Source organism: Nematostella vectensis, chromosome 8, assembly GCF_932526225.1.
Source record: "Nematostella vectensis chromosome 8, jaNemVect1.1, whole genome shotgun sequence".
NCBI classification, from domain to species: domain Eukaryota; kingdom Metazoa; phylum Cnidaria; class Anthozoa; order Actiniaria; family Edwardsiidae; genus Nematostella; species Nematostella vectensis.
In genome coordinates this window covers 5607751-5624385 of record NC_064041.1, presented here as the reverse complement: position 1 = coordinate 5624385, position 16635 = coordinate 5607751, and the positions used below count along the sequence as shown (strand labels likewise).

The window sequence follows — 16635 nt, the reverse complement described above, 5'->3', positions numbered from 1 at the left end:
ATTCCATGCGACACCATCTTAAGTCATCGTTTCACAGGGATGAGATAACTTATCAAGCTTTCTACATAGCTCAATGATAATAAACCCAAGCCTGTACTTGAGCACATCTCTGTAACATTTAAAAATTTGGTGTGAGCAACTTTTCTAGCCGAATTCTTTAGATTTTTTTTCAGAAAACACACTCAAAATATTGATATGGTGGAAGAGAGCTTCTGAGGAGAAATGCGACCGAAAAGTGAATTTGGGGGTTTGAGTAAGAACGCTGTTTAATCAAAGTTTTTAAGCTGATCGCCAAACTTCGTAAATCATTCACATGATCTTAGAAATTTCTTAGAAATCTTGAAGATCGGTCGTATTTGGTTCTTTCCTTCACTTTAAAGAAATCGCATATTGTTCACAACATCACACAACAATTTTAATGGCTTTCTGGTCTTTAAAGCTTCTATTCAAAATTATAAAATTGATTGTCATTGATTACCTCTCAGTTGGCTCACGGGGGTTTACCTTTGATCTAGCATACAGTTGATGTAACAAAGGCTGTCTGATTTGCAACCATAGTTAAAAATGGGTCTTTTAACTTTTTTCTCACTAACCATTTTGGAGCACTGCAACATGCACTGCGTGGTACAAATTAGTTTTTAACCAAGGCAGTCCCTCGATTTTTAACCACTTTTTAAACGGAAAAATTAGGGACTATGGGTCACATGACAGTTTGATGACTCTTCTCATGGAGAACCTACTTTTTTTGTTAATATCAATCATTTGTCATATGTTTACATTTTGATTCGATTGAATCGCTTTACTAATAAGCTAGAAAAAAAAAACTTTCACAAAAGAAACAGACTACACTATCATATAAATGGCATTTTCCTTCTTCAGGCGGAGTACCAAAAGTGATTTTTCTAGCTTCAAAGAAGCTTAAAAGGTATCTCTCGCTGCTTTTTTACCCTCTCCCTCGGTGTCTTACCACCATGATTTAATGTCAGGAGATCAGGAGATTTATTAAGAATATATTACACGATGATTCCCTAAATAGTGAATTTCCTACTTCTTTAGTGATCGAGGGGCGATATCTGATACCTGATTGAGCTCAATTGCCATCGGAATCGCAATTGGAAATCTTCCAACTCTTTCCTCGGAAGGAGCGAAGCAGGCTAACAATAAAAATAAAAAAGGAGACCACAGTGAATATAACTTTATTATCTTTCCCTTCCGAATGTGAAGGTAAATACTATACACTGTCTATTACTGAACTACATCACTTTATTCATACCGCACCCTTGTTACTTTGAGACAACCTACGAAATACAATGGGTGATATGCTCCTACTACACAGGACTCAAGTGATGCTCGGGTGAAGTTCATGACATATATGAGGTCATGACATTATATGGAACGTTACATATATATATTCACTGATAAGTGATGCTCGGGTTAAGTTCTTTATGACATATATGAGGTCATGACATTATATGGAACGTTACATATATATATTAACTGATAAGTGATGCTCGGGTGAAGTTCTTTATGACATATATGAGGTCATGACATTATATGGAACGTTACATATATATATTCACTGATAAGTGATGCTCGGGTTAAGTTCTTCATGACATATATGACGTCATGACATTATATGGAACGTTACATATATATATTCACTGATAAGTGATGCTCGGGTGAAGTTCTTTATGACATATATGAGGTCATGACATTATATGGAACGTTACATATATATATTCACTGATAAGTGTAAACGGATTCAGTTTTAATGGCATCTAAGAGGTCATGACGCAACAGTCTAAGTGACGTCACATTAGGAGTTAGGCTGATGAGAGTATACGGATTCAGTTCTTATGTGACATCGTATGCGTCGTCAAATATGAGAGCTCAGTGCTCGTCGTCTAGCGCGAGTAGAAGATGCCTAAAATACTCGTCCATAAGCTTGATGTTGTTCAGCAGGTTAGGAGTGCCGAACGTGTGTGATGCGAGGTCGAAAGCGTCGAGCATCCCGCTGTAGCTTGACTCTTGCGTGACGCGTGACATTTCTCTTAGCATGTTTCTGGTAAAGGAAATATTTTTTTCTGGTTAGCGTATGATTTGATTTAAACGTTTTGAACTCTTGATAACCTGTCAACTTGTATCGTAAATTGACCGCCACACTGCAAATGTGGCTAATAAACGATTCATTCATTTATTCATTCCCGACAACCGTTTCCCAAGAAATCTTTTCTTTCTATTCTACATAAACTTAATAATAGCCGAAAGCAACGTGTTGTGAGCGCAAGTTTTGGGTCAGTTTTACGAGTTATTCGTGCATGGGGACAGTAATGGTGATGACCTAAAACCTAGCGAGTTGTTGGATATATGGTGTACTTTTGACCTAGATGTGACACAGGTCAGTCTCGTATGGATACTACAGGCCCGTACCCAGGGGGATGCAGGGGGTGCGAACGCACCCCCCTCCCCCCCCCCCCCCCCCCCCCCCCCACACACACACACACACACACACGACACACAACGGCCGAAGGTCCACTTTCGGTTCCAAATAGACGTGCTATTTGTAGACAAAACTATAAAGAATAAGCTAGATCACTCTGGTACGTCTGGTACTTATTGCCTCCTCCCCCACCCACGGAAAAATTAGGTCCACTTTTTCGGATTTCGCAGCCCCCCACCCCCCAAGAAAAATACTGGGTACGGGCCTGTGCTATCGAGTTACTTATACAGGTCTTCGAGTTAGGTAAGCCGGCTTTGGCTGGATATATTGAATACTGTATTAGATTTTAAGTCAACGAGTAAATAAAATAAATCACCTCGTGATCTCCACATCCACAATTTTCCGCCTCATTCTGAGCCTGCACTCCTGGCACCCCTCGCAGCCACGTGACCTGTAAACGCCCACCGCCCTCTGCGCCATCTTTCTAAGTGGCAGATACTCCATGTTCATCTTATGCAACCCACACGCGAGGACCTGTGCCTCACGCTCGCACACGCGCGACATGATGGTCGGGTGCGAGCGGTTCGATGTAGTAATGCTATTCTTGTCCAGTAGAATTCTACCTGAGGTTTTCGCTTGTCGCACGTAGGAGATCATTTCTACTCTTGTAAGGGTTTCGGGCTGCCCTGTGCGACGCTTCAGTTCTCCCAGACTGATGTTGTATTTCGTTTCACGGTAACCTGGCAACGAGAACAGCCCGTTTACTTGACAGACCACGTCATCTTCGTTCATCTGAGCCGAGCCATCGCCACGGTCTTTCCGCTTATCCGCGACGGTATCGGAAGACACGACAGACTCCCGAGAGTTTTCGCACTCGTACGGAGGATCTTCGGTGGAAAATCGGGAACCACGAAGTTGTTCGGAGTCAATGATATCCACGGAGTCTGAAGATGACGGCGAATGCGTTTCGTTTTGGAAAGGACTAGAATCTCTGCATGCGATGGGAGAGTCCGATGCTCGAGTTTTCGCGAGCTTAGACCAGTATTCATCCGGGTCGCTCATTCTGCGCTTGCGCATTGCCTTCTGCTCAGTTGGGTAGCAACAATGGTGACTACATCCTACGCGTCTTCGTTCCGGGTGGTCATGGCAACATTCATCCGAACCGTAGCTGACGTCATACTCGCTACAGTTGTTATGCCTACATTGTCCCCCAGGAGTGTAGGGAGCGTCTCTACCGCACAGGGCATTGTATGTATCTGACCTTGGGGGTCGGCGTGAGTCACAAGGCACCTCAGGGTATAAAGGGGTATATGGGCGTGGCAAAGGTGCAGAGGGCGTCATCCTATTTCGACCCGAATTGAAGGATACGACATCAGACTCACTGATTACTGCCGGGTTTGATGAAGTAACAGCTGGTTTGGTGCGCAAGTCCCCGGGAGACTCTCCCATGCGTAAGTCCGTATTTGCAGTTATTGTGGTAAGCAGCATATCCCCATTGCACATGGTCGGCGCTTCCTCTAAGTCATTTTCTCCTCTCCTTGTCTCACTAGGCGCATTCGATGACGTAACGTCTGCTTCCGAGACCTGCTTCCGGTTGCTGTCGTCATCACTAGAGGGATGCGATGGAGGAGAGACTGGTGCGGGCTCCTCCTTCTCAATTGTCTCCGAACGTCCGCAGGGTTCCCGCGGCAAATAGCGTCCCTCTCGAAGACGACGTTCCCGGATCTCGTTGTATTGCATGAAAATGGTTTCCTCTTGTGACGGAATGTGGAGCTTGCCAAGTACTGGCCGCTTTCGGTGACGATACCGCTGAACCTGTTTCCATAGAGACTCCTCCTCTCCGTCCTCCCCGCGCACGTGGGGCCGCTCACGTCTCGCGTCCTTCCGGAAGCCATTTGGATGCTTCGCTTTATCAACTTCCGGTGCGTATGTCGGGAACAAATTACGCCTCTTGTCTCCCTCCCTAGTGGATGTTTTGTCGTGCAGGGCACTTGGTGGTAGTGGCGAGTAAGCTTTTCTTGCCTGACGAGACTCACTCCAACAGCCACCTTCGTAAATCTTTCGTCTAGCATCCGGAGCGAGCTCGTTGTCTTCCAATCGATAACCCGTCGGGCTTGCAGACCCCCTGCTGTGACTTGCCCCTCGATAATGCATCGGGTACATTACGGGGACACGACGAGGATACGAGAAGTGCTCATCGTGACCGTTGACGGGAATTCGTACAACTGTGATATCGCCGTCCGCTAAAGTCTCACGAAAATAGGCCTCGTCGTCATGGTTACCCGAAGTGTTGCTATTCAAGTCGTCGTCACGGCTGTCACGTCGGTTGCTATAGTGACAGTTAGATATTTCCTCCTCGTCGTCGACTCGTTCTTGTTTGATTGTGAGCTTGGCGGATTTAATAACCGGGCTCCCTGTGGTATCTTCATCTAGAAAAGAAAGAGATAAATTAGAGTGTTTCATCTTCCTTTCATCTGTAAAGAAAAAGATTAAAACCCTATAAATGAGTCACAATACAAACGAAATAAACACGTGAAACAGAAAGACAAAAGAGAATACATAACGTGTTTGGGTTTGTTCTCTGCTTTCGTTATAGTACGTCACACTAAACTTACTGTCAGGCATTGTTGTGTATATAGAACTTGATGAAAGCGACAAACGTCGCTATCATTGAATTCTACCAGCTTTGAGTCAATGAAATGTTATAAGGCTGAGTGTGTCGTGTTTTCGCTGCGGGAAGACTACGGAAAGACTCTTTCAAATTCATCGCTTGCGGCATTACTCATCAGTGATCAAACGTAATGCCCTCAGAGAATTGTGGGATAAGCAAATGTTAGCCGAAGGCTATAAGCCACATGGCTGATTGGCAAAGCCTTCTAATCTATTCCAAGATATAGCACGAATGAAGGCAAAGAGCTAGCAGTGGTCATTTCACCCGTGAGCTATCCCTCAAGCTTTTCCTGAATACCGCTGACCAATTTGCCTGAGGGATGATACGAAGCTTTTGCTAAAGGCCTTCCTGGTGAGAAAGGAAGAATCAGCCATCTCACCTCCGCATCACGCAGACAGCTTGTCAAGCCGGCTTCACCACACTGATGGGAATTTGTTTTAAATAAAATCTGGCTTTACACGTCATGCATTCAAGTTGTGCCGTAGGCACTTTCTAGAACATTCTAATGTATTCGAGGTATCATTGAATTGACGATAGATTTTGTATAAACAACAAAGAGAAAAGCTATCCAAATCTATTTGGTATATGGCGGGAAATTTTCTCGAGCGCGCCTTCCTCCGTTTTCCTTAAGGTCTGCAGGCCGGTCTGCAACAGTTTTTTTTTTTTTTTTTAATTAAGGTACACAAAAGTGTAAAAAGTGGTTTATCAGAAACATTTTTAAGCCGTCACATAAACATATGCAACCAATCTTAAGATAATAGCATTACTCCATTCAGCTAAGCGTACGATTCAACTTGAAATGCTGACAGATTGGTTTTTAACACGGGGCAGATCAAAGAACATTTCCCTTTCGCCTTTCCACACAATGAGCCTACAACAACATATGTAACTCATTTGATGGTCACGTAGATCGTGGATAGTGTACGTGCTATTTTCAGAGAAAAAATAAAACTTCAGTGAACAACATAGTTAGATAACCCTTGAGTATTATAAACGTGTAAAAACTAAACAAATGCTGTCAAAAATGCTTTAAACGTAATAAAATAATTATTTAATCGTGTGACCTATCCCTCCAGTAATATTTAATTATTTGTTGAGGTAAGACAAATAGAACGAAGACAATTCGCCAACAAGGGATAGGAAACCTGTGAAGTGAATAGCGTTTTACTTATCCGGTTTGTTCTATAACAACGATTAGCTGTACTTATTTGGAGAAGATTCTACAAAAAGGCCAATATAAATTTCTACCTAAAAGGCTATATTGCCACAATCGTCATCAGGCTTTTAACGGTGAATTGTCCAAAGCGCGTTTATCTACTACAAATAGCTAAACATACTATCGCACACCGCACACTCTATTTGTATTGGTTCATAAAGATATCTCATGGATACTAGAAAGACAAAATGTTATTATGTTTCATAGAAAAACATATAGCAAAACGTCACCTTTTTACTTTTTTAAAAAGGGTAGCAAACTTTACTTTGACTCACATTTATCATTCATAGACTAAAAACTACACCATCAAACAATTATAAAATTCTATGCTTTGGATTGGTATATTAAACTTTTTGGAGCCAATTTTTGTAAAAAGATTCTAAAGACTCTAAAACTTAAGGTTAGCGACAAGGCCTATTTGAAACCTTAGACAGAATAGAAGCTGTGTCTGAAGCCTAATATCGAAAAGAAGCTGTGTGTACTAACAAATACCAAAATTTGGGGCGTTAGCTCAGCATAAATCTACATATAGTGAGTCAGGGTATGCGAACAAGTGCTCGTTTATTATTTAATGCTTTTATGAAATTACAAAAAGTACATTAGTCAGTACATAAGGAAGGATTCCATGGAGAGAGATTGACTAGGGTTGAAAATAAATGCTTGTTTCATCAGGGCATAATGGACCTATATACTAGAAAATTAATATGCGCAGCGTCCGTTTTGGCCCTTGAGTATGCGGTAAAGCGTAATAACTTTTCGTACCTCTTGAGTTAGAGGCACATCTGTCAGCACTTAGAATAATAATCAGCCGTTTGAGTTGTTTTGAAAAGTAGAAAATTTTCAAAAGGAAAGTCAAATCAGAGATAAGAAGTTACTTGTCCATAATGTTACAAAAAAAAGAAACAGTGAATATCCTTCTAAATTTGTTTATTATGTTTTCCGACTACAATTACAGCTTAGCCTTGTGAATAGGACCGATAACATTTTCTTACCTTGAATTGAATGGCAAAGTGATGCTAAAAGACTATATGTTATGCACAGCTATATCCATAGCAAAAACAAGAAAATCACTTAGTTACTTCCAGAAGCCCAAACAATTAAAGGGAACAATACTGAGAGGAAGATACCACAAGTAGAATAATTTTTTTCTTTTTAAGAAAAACGCTGTGCGGGAAACTGCCTTCTAAAATAGCCTGTTGAAACAGAGGTTGTCTGTGGCGATAGTGTGGAGTGCTTGAAGGTAAAACTGAGGGGTGGTATGTCTTGCCAGTTGGCTCAACATATTAGCTCGGCTAAGGCCAAGATGTTGTTCTGCGTAGCCAGGATTACGGCAAAGCAGGGAGTAATATCGCTAGTGGCAATACAAGCCTGATGGAGCACATTGACTGTTTGATGTGGCGACTAGCCTTCGGCGATGATAATATATGCCTTACTCCAACCCACACGATCCGAAAACACAGCCAATCACAGCGACGTAAATACGGCGGCTAAGAAAGCCATGATTGGGAATGAGGAACCGGGTCTACTTTCATTGGGCAAAAGCCTTCAAGCCCCGAAGGGTTGTAATATTTGCTCAAACGAACAGCTAATTTCTTACCAAACTCATATGCGAGAAGCTATGTGAGTACGCTACAAACAGCCGGCGGCAGATTTACATATGCAAAGGCATTGTGTGGACTAGGTACCGAATTAGGCGTATTTTCGAGGCTCACATTCGCTATACTATCAATACAGACTTAGCAAGGATTAAGCATACATTTCTCTACTGTCTGGTGGAATTTTCCGTGTATTGATATACCCCGATACACCGGTTAAGGGTCGTAGTCAGTAGGTTTGGCGTTCTAGTTTCTTCCCTTCCCGTTGCACGGGCAGCTTTAAACCAGATGTGACTTAGATTGCTATAAAGGCGGCGGAAATTGAAAACAGCCCCGCTCTCTACCAACTTTTCTAGTGCCCCGGGCACTATCTGATAACACATTCAGTCTCTTTGCGACGAGAATTTAGACTTTAATTTAGAACATACGGGGAAATGTGGAAAGCAATTCATACTTAGCTTCTGAATGAAAAATCTTTAATCTTATTGCTAACCCTTGTTTGAGTCCTCTTCCTCTTGAATATACTTTAACTTAGATCAGCCGGTATACTCACCCTTGCTCTTCTCGTTGTTTTTGTTGTGTAACGATCCATCTTCACTTCGGCAGGGAGCGTTAACCTTGCTTTGCGAAGTCTCTTCTTGTCCAGGAGTAGTGCAATGACCTTGTTCACTCTCTTTTTTGACCATCACACTCATAGCAGAAGATTGGACCGTGTTTCCTGATATTTCCAGATCAAATTCAACAGCACGTTGTAGAAACTCCACACACGCGCAAAGTCCTCATCTTTTCTTTATAACTTTTTCCTCTTCTCTAGCCTCATATGAAGGCACTTTACCCGCTACGGATGAACGACACCAATATCTAGCAAGTACCGAGATGATAAATGTCCATTCCAGAACGGCGCGCGCGGTTTCTTGACAGTACGGGCGAAAAAACGCTCTTATTCAGATGTGGTAGCTATTTGCAATTTATGCGTAGTTGTTCACAGCACGCTTCATGTGGACTCGGTTAGGGGGCCAGCCGAAGCCCGGAGTTACTCCAAGTGCCCGCCGTGCCTCGGGCTATATACAACCTTGTTTTTATGGTTATCGATAAACATGCACCAATGAAAATTGCCTCTCGTGCAAAAAAAAGACAACTTAGTAAACCATGGATTACCAATGGCATCTTAAAATCAATAAAGCACAAGCAAAAAATGTACCGAAGTCACTTTTTTAGCAAAAACCAAGAAAAAGTAATAGCATACAAGCAATATTCTAATACTTTATCACATCTTCTCAACAAAAGTAAAAAGGAATATTTCCATTCTCAATTTATTAGCTGTAAAAACAACCTCAAAGCTACCTGGAAATTAATCGGCAAGCTGATACAAAGGAAAACAAAGGGGCAAAGTGCTCCTAGTCGCATTACTTCAGGAAATAGGTCGTTTACCAATCCTTCTGATATTGCTGATCAGTTGAACAAATTTTTTACAAATGTAGGAACCAATCTAGCTTCCCAAATTAAAGATGACAAATCCATATCTCCTACATCCTATATTAAACAATCTACAACTTCTTCTTTTGTTATGTCTCCAGTTTCAGAAGCACAGGTTTTTTTACTTTTTGCATCTCTTAATGAAAATAAATCATATATTACTATTCCTAATAAATTTATAAAATTGTCAGCATCCATCCTAGCCTCTCCCTTTACTGCCATTTATAATGAATCTATAGCAAGTGGTGAAGTCCCTGATATTTTCAAAATCTCAAGGGTTACTCCTATATATAAAAGTGGGGATGCCACTGAACCAGGGAATTATAGACCAATATCAATAATCTGTTCATTTAGCAAGATTCTTGAGAAGCTTATCTACAACCAGCTGATTTTTTTTCTTGAAAAACATAAAATTTTATTTGAATTTCAATTTGGATTTCGGAAAGGCCATTCAACCGAACATGCCATATTAGAAACTGTTGAGACCCTCAAGTCTTCTATTGACCAAGGTATGACTACATGTGCTATTTTCTTAGATTTTTCAAAGGCATTTGATACTATTAACCACGACATCTTATTAGCTAAAATGTACAAATATGGAGTCAGGGGAACCCCCGCAAAATGGTTTTCTAGTTATCTCTCTAATCGTCATCAGTTTGTCAAAATTGGCAATGCGGAATCATCTATGCTACCAATCTCTTGCGGAGTTCCTCAAGGATCTACCCTTGGTCCCTTATTATTCCTCTTATATATTAATGATCTCCCCAACTCTTCTAAGAAACTGAAATTTAGAATATTTGCAGATGATACAAATCTATTTTATACTTCAAAAAACCCCAAAGATTTAGAAACCACTGTTAATAGTGAATTAGACAATGTCATCAAATACTGTAACGCTAACAAGTTGTCCATTAATTTTAAGAAAACACATCATATCACTGTCACCTCCCCCAGAAAAAGTGTTTCTATTGACTTAACAGCATATGGTATAAAGAATACTAACAACATAAAATACTTAGGTGTCTTTATTGATGAACATCTCAAATGGAATTCACAACTAAATCATGTTAATAAATGCCTCGCAAAAAATCTTGGAATCATTTCCAAGTTACGTTATTTTCTTCCCCTGACTACTTTAACACAACTATACTATAATTTAATTTACCCATATATTTCTTATGGTATAATGAGCTGGGGCTCGGCAAGCCAAACACGGCTTCGCCCTATCAAAACGAAGCAGAATAAATGCATTCGCTCTATTTTCTTTGCTCCCCAAAGGGAAAGTCCATCGAATTATTACCAACTGCTTAGGATCCTGAATCTTGATAACATACATAATCTAAGGATATCATCTCTTGTTTATAAGCTCCAACACTTTCCTGATACTATGCCTAAGCCATTATGTAATCTAATCCTGCCTGCCACTCAAGTTCACTCACATAATACCAGATATGCTTCCAAAGGCAATCTCTTTAGGCCAGCTTCCAAAACCAATTATGGATTAACTAAATTTACAGCCATGTCTTCTAGATTTTGGGAAAAAATACCAAATTGCATTAAGTCCTTACCTTACAATTCCTTCATAGAACAACTGAAATTGCATTTATTAAATAATCAGAATTAATATTGATCCACCCTGGCCAGATTTACTTTTCCTCACTCTAAAATATTATATTTTGTTTATGTATATATTATATATTGTAAAAAAAAAAAAAAAAAAAAAATAATAATAATAATAATATTATAATAATATTATAATAATATCCTGTAAGACCCTCGAAATCTGACTGTGGCAGTGACCATCTCGAAAGCTTATGCTTCTATGGTCACTGCGCACCTTAAATTTTTTTTTCTTCTTAAGTACCGTAAATAGTTAACTTCCCCTTTTTTCTACCTGTATCCAAATATTCTTTATCTTATTCAAAATAGTGCAAAATAAAAAAAAAAAAAATGAAAAATTATGAGCAAGGCGCCGACTATTTTAATTAAAGCGATAGCTAGACAATACTCTTTATCAGAAAAAAACACAGCTTTACACAATAACGCGATAGCTCAAGTAAGAAGACGAGCGTCTAAGACAAGCCCTGATGCTTCACATGAATTGTTTGAGTGCCTTAAACAGGGGGTAAACGCTTGTTTCGGTTGCCACTGGCGTATCATGAAGTATTGTCGGGTTTACACTTGGCTGAACACACCCATCTATTTCACCTTTGATGTGCCGCGGGTTGATACTTGGTGAAAGTCGATATGATGGGCAAAACCTCTTGTGCATTTGAAAACATACCACTCTATTATCTTTTTGTTATCTTTAACTCAGATTCAACCATCGCAGACTCTTTAATTATTACACGGTTTCATGACACATTAGCTACATTAGCTTGAACATAGCCACGAGACCCTGCATTGTGAGACAAAGCGAACGCAACTCCGCATGACGAAAACATGTCTGAAATTGCGAACCAAGAAAAAGACTTAGAACTTGTAATCAAGGTGACCTTTCCTTATTGACACGGTCAAAGAAGTTAATACCGCGGTTAAGCGCAGATAAAAAGAATATGTCGTAGTTAGAAGGGAAACGCAGATTCTCGGAATCGGTACGGAACACAACACAGGAGAACGGGGAAAGAGATAGCGGAAGTACAACTCGATACCGTAACTCGGGACCCGAGAGATATGGTCACAAGAGGCATCACATATCGTACATTATCCACAAGAAAAACATTATGACGTAGGGTGTAACACAAGGAATATCGTAAAAGGGGGCACAAGAAAATCATGACGTAGGGCCTAACACAAGGAAAGGGGGCAAAAAAGCAAGGGACATGGGGCAAGGGACATCGTAACACGAGGGGCAAGGGACATCGTAACACAAGAGACAAGGGACATGGTAACACGAGGGGCAAGGGACATCGTAACACGAGGGACAAGGGACATGGTAACACGAGGGGCAAGGGACATCGTAACACGAGGGGCAAGGGACATCGTAACACAAGGGACAAGGGACATGGTAACACGAGGGGCAAGGGACATGGTAACACGAGGGACTAGGAACATCGTAACACGAGGAACAAGGGACATGGTAACACGAGGGACAAGGGACATCGTAATACGAGGGACAAGGGACATGGTAACACGAGGGGCAAGGGACATCGTAACACGAGGGGCAAGGGACATTGTAACGCGAAGGGCAAGGGACATCGTAACACGAGGGGAAAGGGACATTGTAACGCGAGGGACAAGGGACATTGTAACGCGAGGGGCAAGGGACATCGTAACACGAGGGGCAAGGGACATTGTAACACGAGGGGCAAGGGACATCGTAACACGAGGGGCAAGGGACATGGTAACACGTGGGGCAAGGGACATCGTAACACGAGGGGCAAGGGACATCGTAACACGAGGGACAAGGGACATCGTAACACGAGGGGCAAGGGGCATGGTAACCCCAGGAACAAGGGACATGGAAACACGAGGGACAAGGGACATGTAACACGAGGGACAAGGGACACATAGAGGGACACGAGGGGCAGGGTGCGCTGTGTGCGCTGTGTGCGTACGGCTAGACCGACATTAATTGATAGGCCGCCATTAAACGCTCCCAAATAAAACCGAGCAAAACATCCGTCTCCGTAGATTAAAGCAAACAAGTAACAACGATTTTCCCAAACAAATATTGTTATTTAAGTATCAGACTTCAAAGTAATCGCTGTAGCTTAAGATGTAGACAACACAAGGTGTGATATTTTTATCACCCGAATCATCATTAAAGAACGCAAAAGATCTCTTTTATAGAGTAGAACGTGGGGTAAATTGGTGAGTGGTAACTACGCCCACAGGATAGAGGTCAGAAAACTGCCCCACACCATGGGGTCCTATATTAACCCTTCGTGTTTCTTGAAAAATCCCTGAGATAATTGACAGATTCTTTACAGGTTTACGGACCACGTACTGTATTGTTGAAGCGGAGGAGGCTTTTTTAGTATCGAATACATTTTAATCAATAAAAGTGTCTATCTTATTTTTCCCTTTCATATCTACAATCTATCTTTGTAAGATAAAAGATGTGTTTCTTCAACTCTATGTTTATCGCCAAAAAAATGAATTAAAATTAAAGGTATAATATCAAGGTATGGTAGTCCGCGACGCTTTAAGTTGTTTGGATTAAAGCTATGAGTAGTAACATCTAAAGTTTCTTTACGAAAGTGCAATCGTTAGAAAGCTTCTAAGTAGGGTTTAGCGGGGAGCCTAGATATTGGCGGCACCGAGCCCTGAAGGGCTTTCTTCCAGAAGCGTCGCCACGGGGGCGCATTTAACAGAAAGCGCAGCACGAGTTTGGCGCCAATAATCTACTATTTACTACAAGCGTTTTAAAACACAGTCAAGCCTGTTTAAACATCATGTTATATATGTTTTGTAAATAGGGGCGAGATTGAATCGGAAAGCTGAAAAGCTATACTTATTCGTACTTCGTGAAAACGGCACTTTCCTTGGTCCGACAGTTAGAGCGAATTACTTGACGGTTTAAAAATTTAATGAGTCTGGTGAGCTAAAAAGAACGCGTGAACGGCATAAAGCTTTCTAAACACTTTATTCTCTCGATTTTATTGAAAGTGGTGAATGTATGATTGTGTGTTGTGTGTAAGTTAGAGTGTCTGTCGGTATATTGGCGATACAACAAAATAATTACTCTCGAAGCCTCCAGGCATTTATGCCTCTATAGTATACCATTAAGTGTTTTCACTCTCGTACAACGTGGTTAGTCCACACCACCTTTCTTACTGCGGTTTTAATATTACGCGAACCCCATCCGACGATTTCCAACAGCTAATTCTGTCTTCCATCATTCAAAATCTTTGAAACACTTTCATTGGCCAGCACTTTAATGGTTTTGAAACGCGTCATCACTCCGCAAGACGCTGACCAATCAAAAAGATCTAAACATCAGTCGGGTACTTTGAATGATCGAATCAGAAAGCTGTATAACAGTCGAAAATTATTGATAAGAGTTTGCAGACTATTAAAAAACTTAGTACAAACACATTTTTAACCCCTTTTTACTAACTTCATAGTGCTGCAGGGGATACTCTGCTTGAAATAATTGTAAAAAACTACTTTGAACTTAAATGGATCCTTTCTTGCTTTGTTTTGATAACTCGGGATGAGAAAATTCTAGAGTGAGGCGACATAGAATTCTGAGTTCACAAAATCATTCGTATGCTAAAAAAAGTTAGGAATTATAGAATTGAAGCCGGGTTATCTTTATAGTTTCTTGCTTAGGTATCTACACCAATAAGGGGACACTGTCAGTAAAGGAATGGGTAGTTCCAGAAAATATCCATAAGCCCCCATGGAGGGGATTGGAAATTCCGGGGGTGGGGAGGGGGGTCAAACGCCCAAAAATTTCCAGAGGGGAGGGGGAGTCAAATGCCCTTTTTCCTTAACAGTTACTGTATTTAAATTTTTTTCCATATCAGTCAATCTTGTTTTAAAAACTGTCGTTTTTCTAGCTCGCTCGGTCATTTCCTTATTAGGTATTACATAACCTTATTTGGGAGTCCGCTTCAATCATCGCTTTTTTATCGCTCTGGAGCTTTGTAAGTCGAGAATTTCCACGTAAACTTGCAGGGATTCGTGCTTACTACGATTTTGCTGGCAGCCATCTTGGATATGGAGCCTAGTCCCTAACGTTTAAGAATATCACAGGTTTCCCACGCGCTCGCCCCAGGCTCTTTTAGACCATTTAAAAACACGATAGCCATTGATTGATATGCATGGGGTTGGAAATTTCGAAGGAGTGGGGGTCATACCTCTGACCCCCTCCATTGGGGGGGGGGGCTATGGATATTTTCTGGAACTACACATAAGGGGAAAGGAATGGTGATTACTAGGCGGTGATAAAAGGTTGGAAGATATGCAAGGGCTTGGCCAGAGAAAATGTAGGTTGTGGTTAGACAATCATTCTCTGGCCTCGGAGTGGTTTGAAAATCACAAAGCGAAATTCTCACACTCTAAGCCATTCCTGAGCTCCGGTATAAATAGATCACTAGATCCCGTCTAGATCCAAACTTTGGCTTCTACCTTATTACACTTAATTTTCGCGACGTCAAAATTTCGCGATTTTGAGATTTCGCGACACTTTATTTTCGCGATTTGCCATTTTCGTAACAACCAGATCATTTTATTTTCTCGATTTCGCGGTTTTGGGAAAATATAATCAAGCAAAGCAAGTGGAATTAAAACGTGCTGTAATCACCAAAACTGAAACAATTTGTAACAAAAAGATGCGTGGCTAAATTAAGTTTCATAAAAATCTATAAATACAAGTCCAACTCAACCTACCGTACTATATGTACATTAGATGACTAAATAGACAAGGTGTTTCCATAAAGCTTAATAAACGGGCAATATTCCCAAAGGCTTCTTGTTTACGCAACTAATTTTCGTGCATCCTAATTTTCGCGAGACTTAATTTTCGCGTCACTTTATTTTCGCGAATTTTTTAGAATCGCGAAATTAAAGTGACGCGAAAATTCAGTGTAATAAGGTTATAATTAAAACTTATTAGACTAGCCATTCTAGTGTTCACCCACGTACAGGCAGCGTTGGGTCCGGACCCCTTGGACCCCCTGAGATAAAAGAGGGGATTGGTGGAAGTCATTTCTTGGATTATCTAAGTAAGAGCACAGGTACCCAGCTCAGAATATTTCCTTTTCTGGAAACACTTTTTTGTTTTGACATTCAATAATGAAGAATTATCAATTATAATGCTGATGGTATTGATGGCGTGATGATTAAAAAGCCGCAATTTTACCAGCTTACTTTTGGTCGATTACGTAACAATCTCCTATTATTATTACCGAAAAACGCGGAAAATATTTCATGCAAAAGCAGTGTGTCTATTGGAAGTTTCTTCGAAGATGTGACTGATGAATTAGAGCGGATGGCCTGTTAAATAGTGCGGATTCTAATAGATTCTATTGTCTCTTAACGGTTGAGGTTTCCGTCGTACCTCCAGTCAATCATTTTGATAATTAGATATAATGCAGCCTAAGATGTGCGTTTTCTTTTTATTCCTGTGGTTAGCAAGGACAAGAGGGACTGGGGAGAACCAGCCTAGAGTTTAGAAAATAACTAGGAGTTTGTTTGAGAGGGTTCCAGAAACCTAGAGAGCACAGGAAACCCGGAAAGAACACCAGTGATAGGTTGGAGCAATGATTAAAGGTGCTATACCATAAAA

General features: G+C 40.9%; 1 protein-coding gene across 2 annotated transcripts; it reads right to left on the bottom strand.

Moving 5' to 3' along the window:
* Positions 1-1180: 1180 nt before the first annotated feature.
* On the bottom strand, positions 1181-8994 carry LOC116613986. 2 transcript variants are annotated; one of them, XM_048731339.1, is made up of 3 exons: positions 8476-8994; positions 2817-4869; positions 1181-2062 (listed from the first exon to the last, which is right to left on the bottom strand). In XM_048731339.1, the coding sequence occupies exons 1-3, from the start codon at positions 8615-8617 to the stop codon at positions 1891-1893; spliced, it is 2367 nt and encodes a 788-aa protein (XP_048587296.1). In that variant the 5' UTR covers positions 8618-8994; the 3' UTR covers positions 1181-1890. The 2 variants fall into 2 exon arrangements, with proteins under 2 accessions (XP_048587296.1, XP_048587297.1); XM_048731340.1 differs by lacking the exon at positions 8476-8994 and adding an exon at positions 5056-5676.
* Between the last annotated feature and the right edge of the window lie 7641 nt (positions 8995-16635).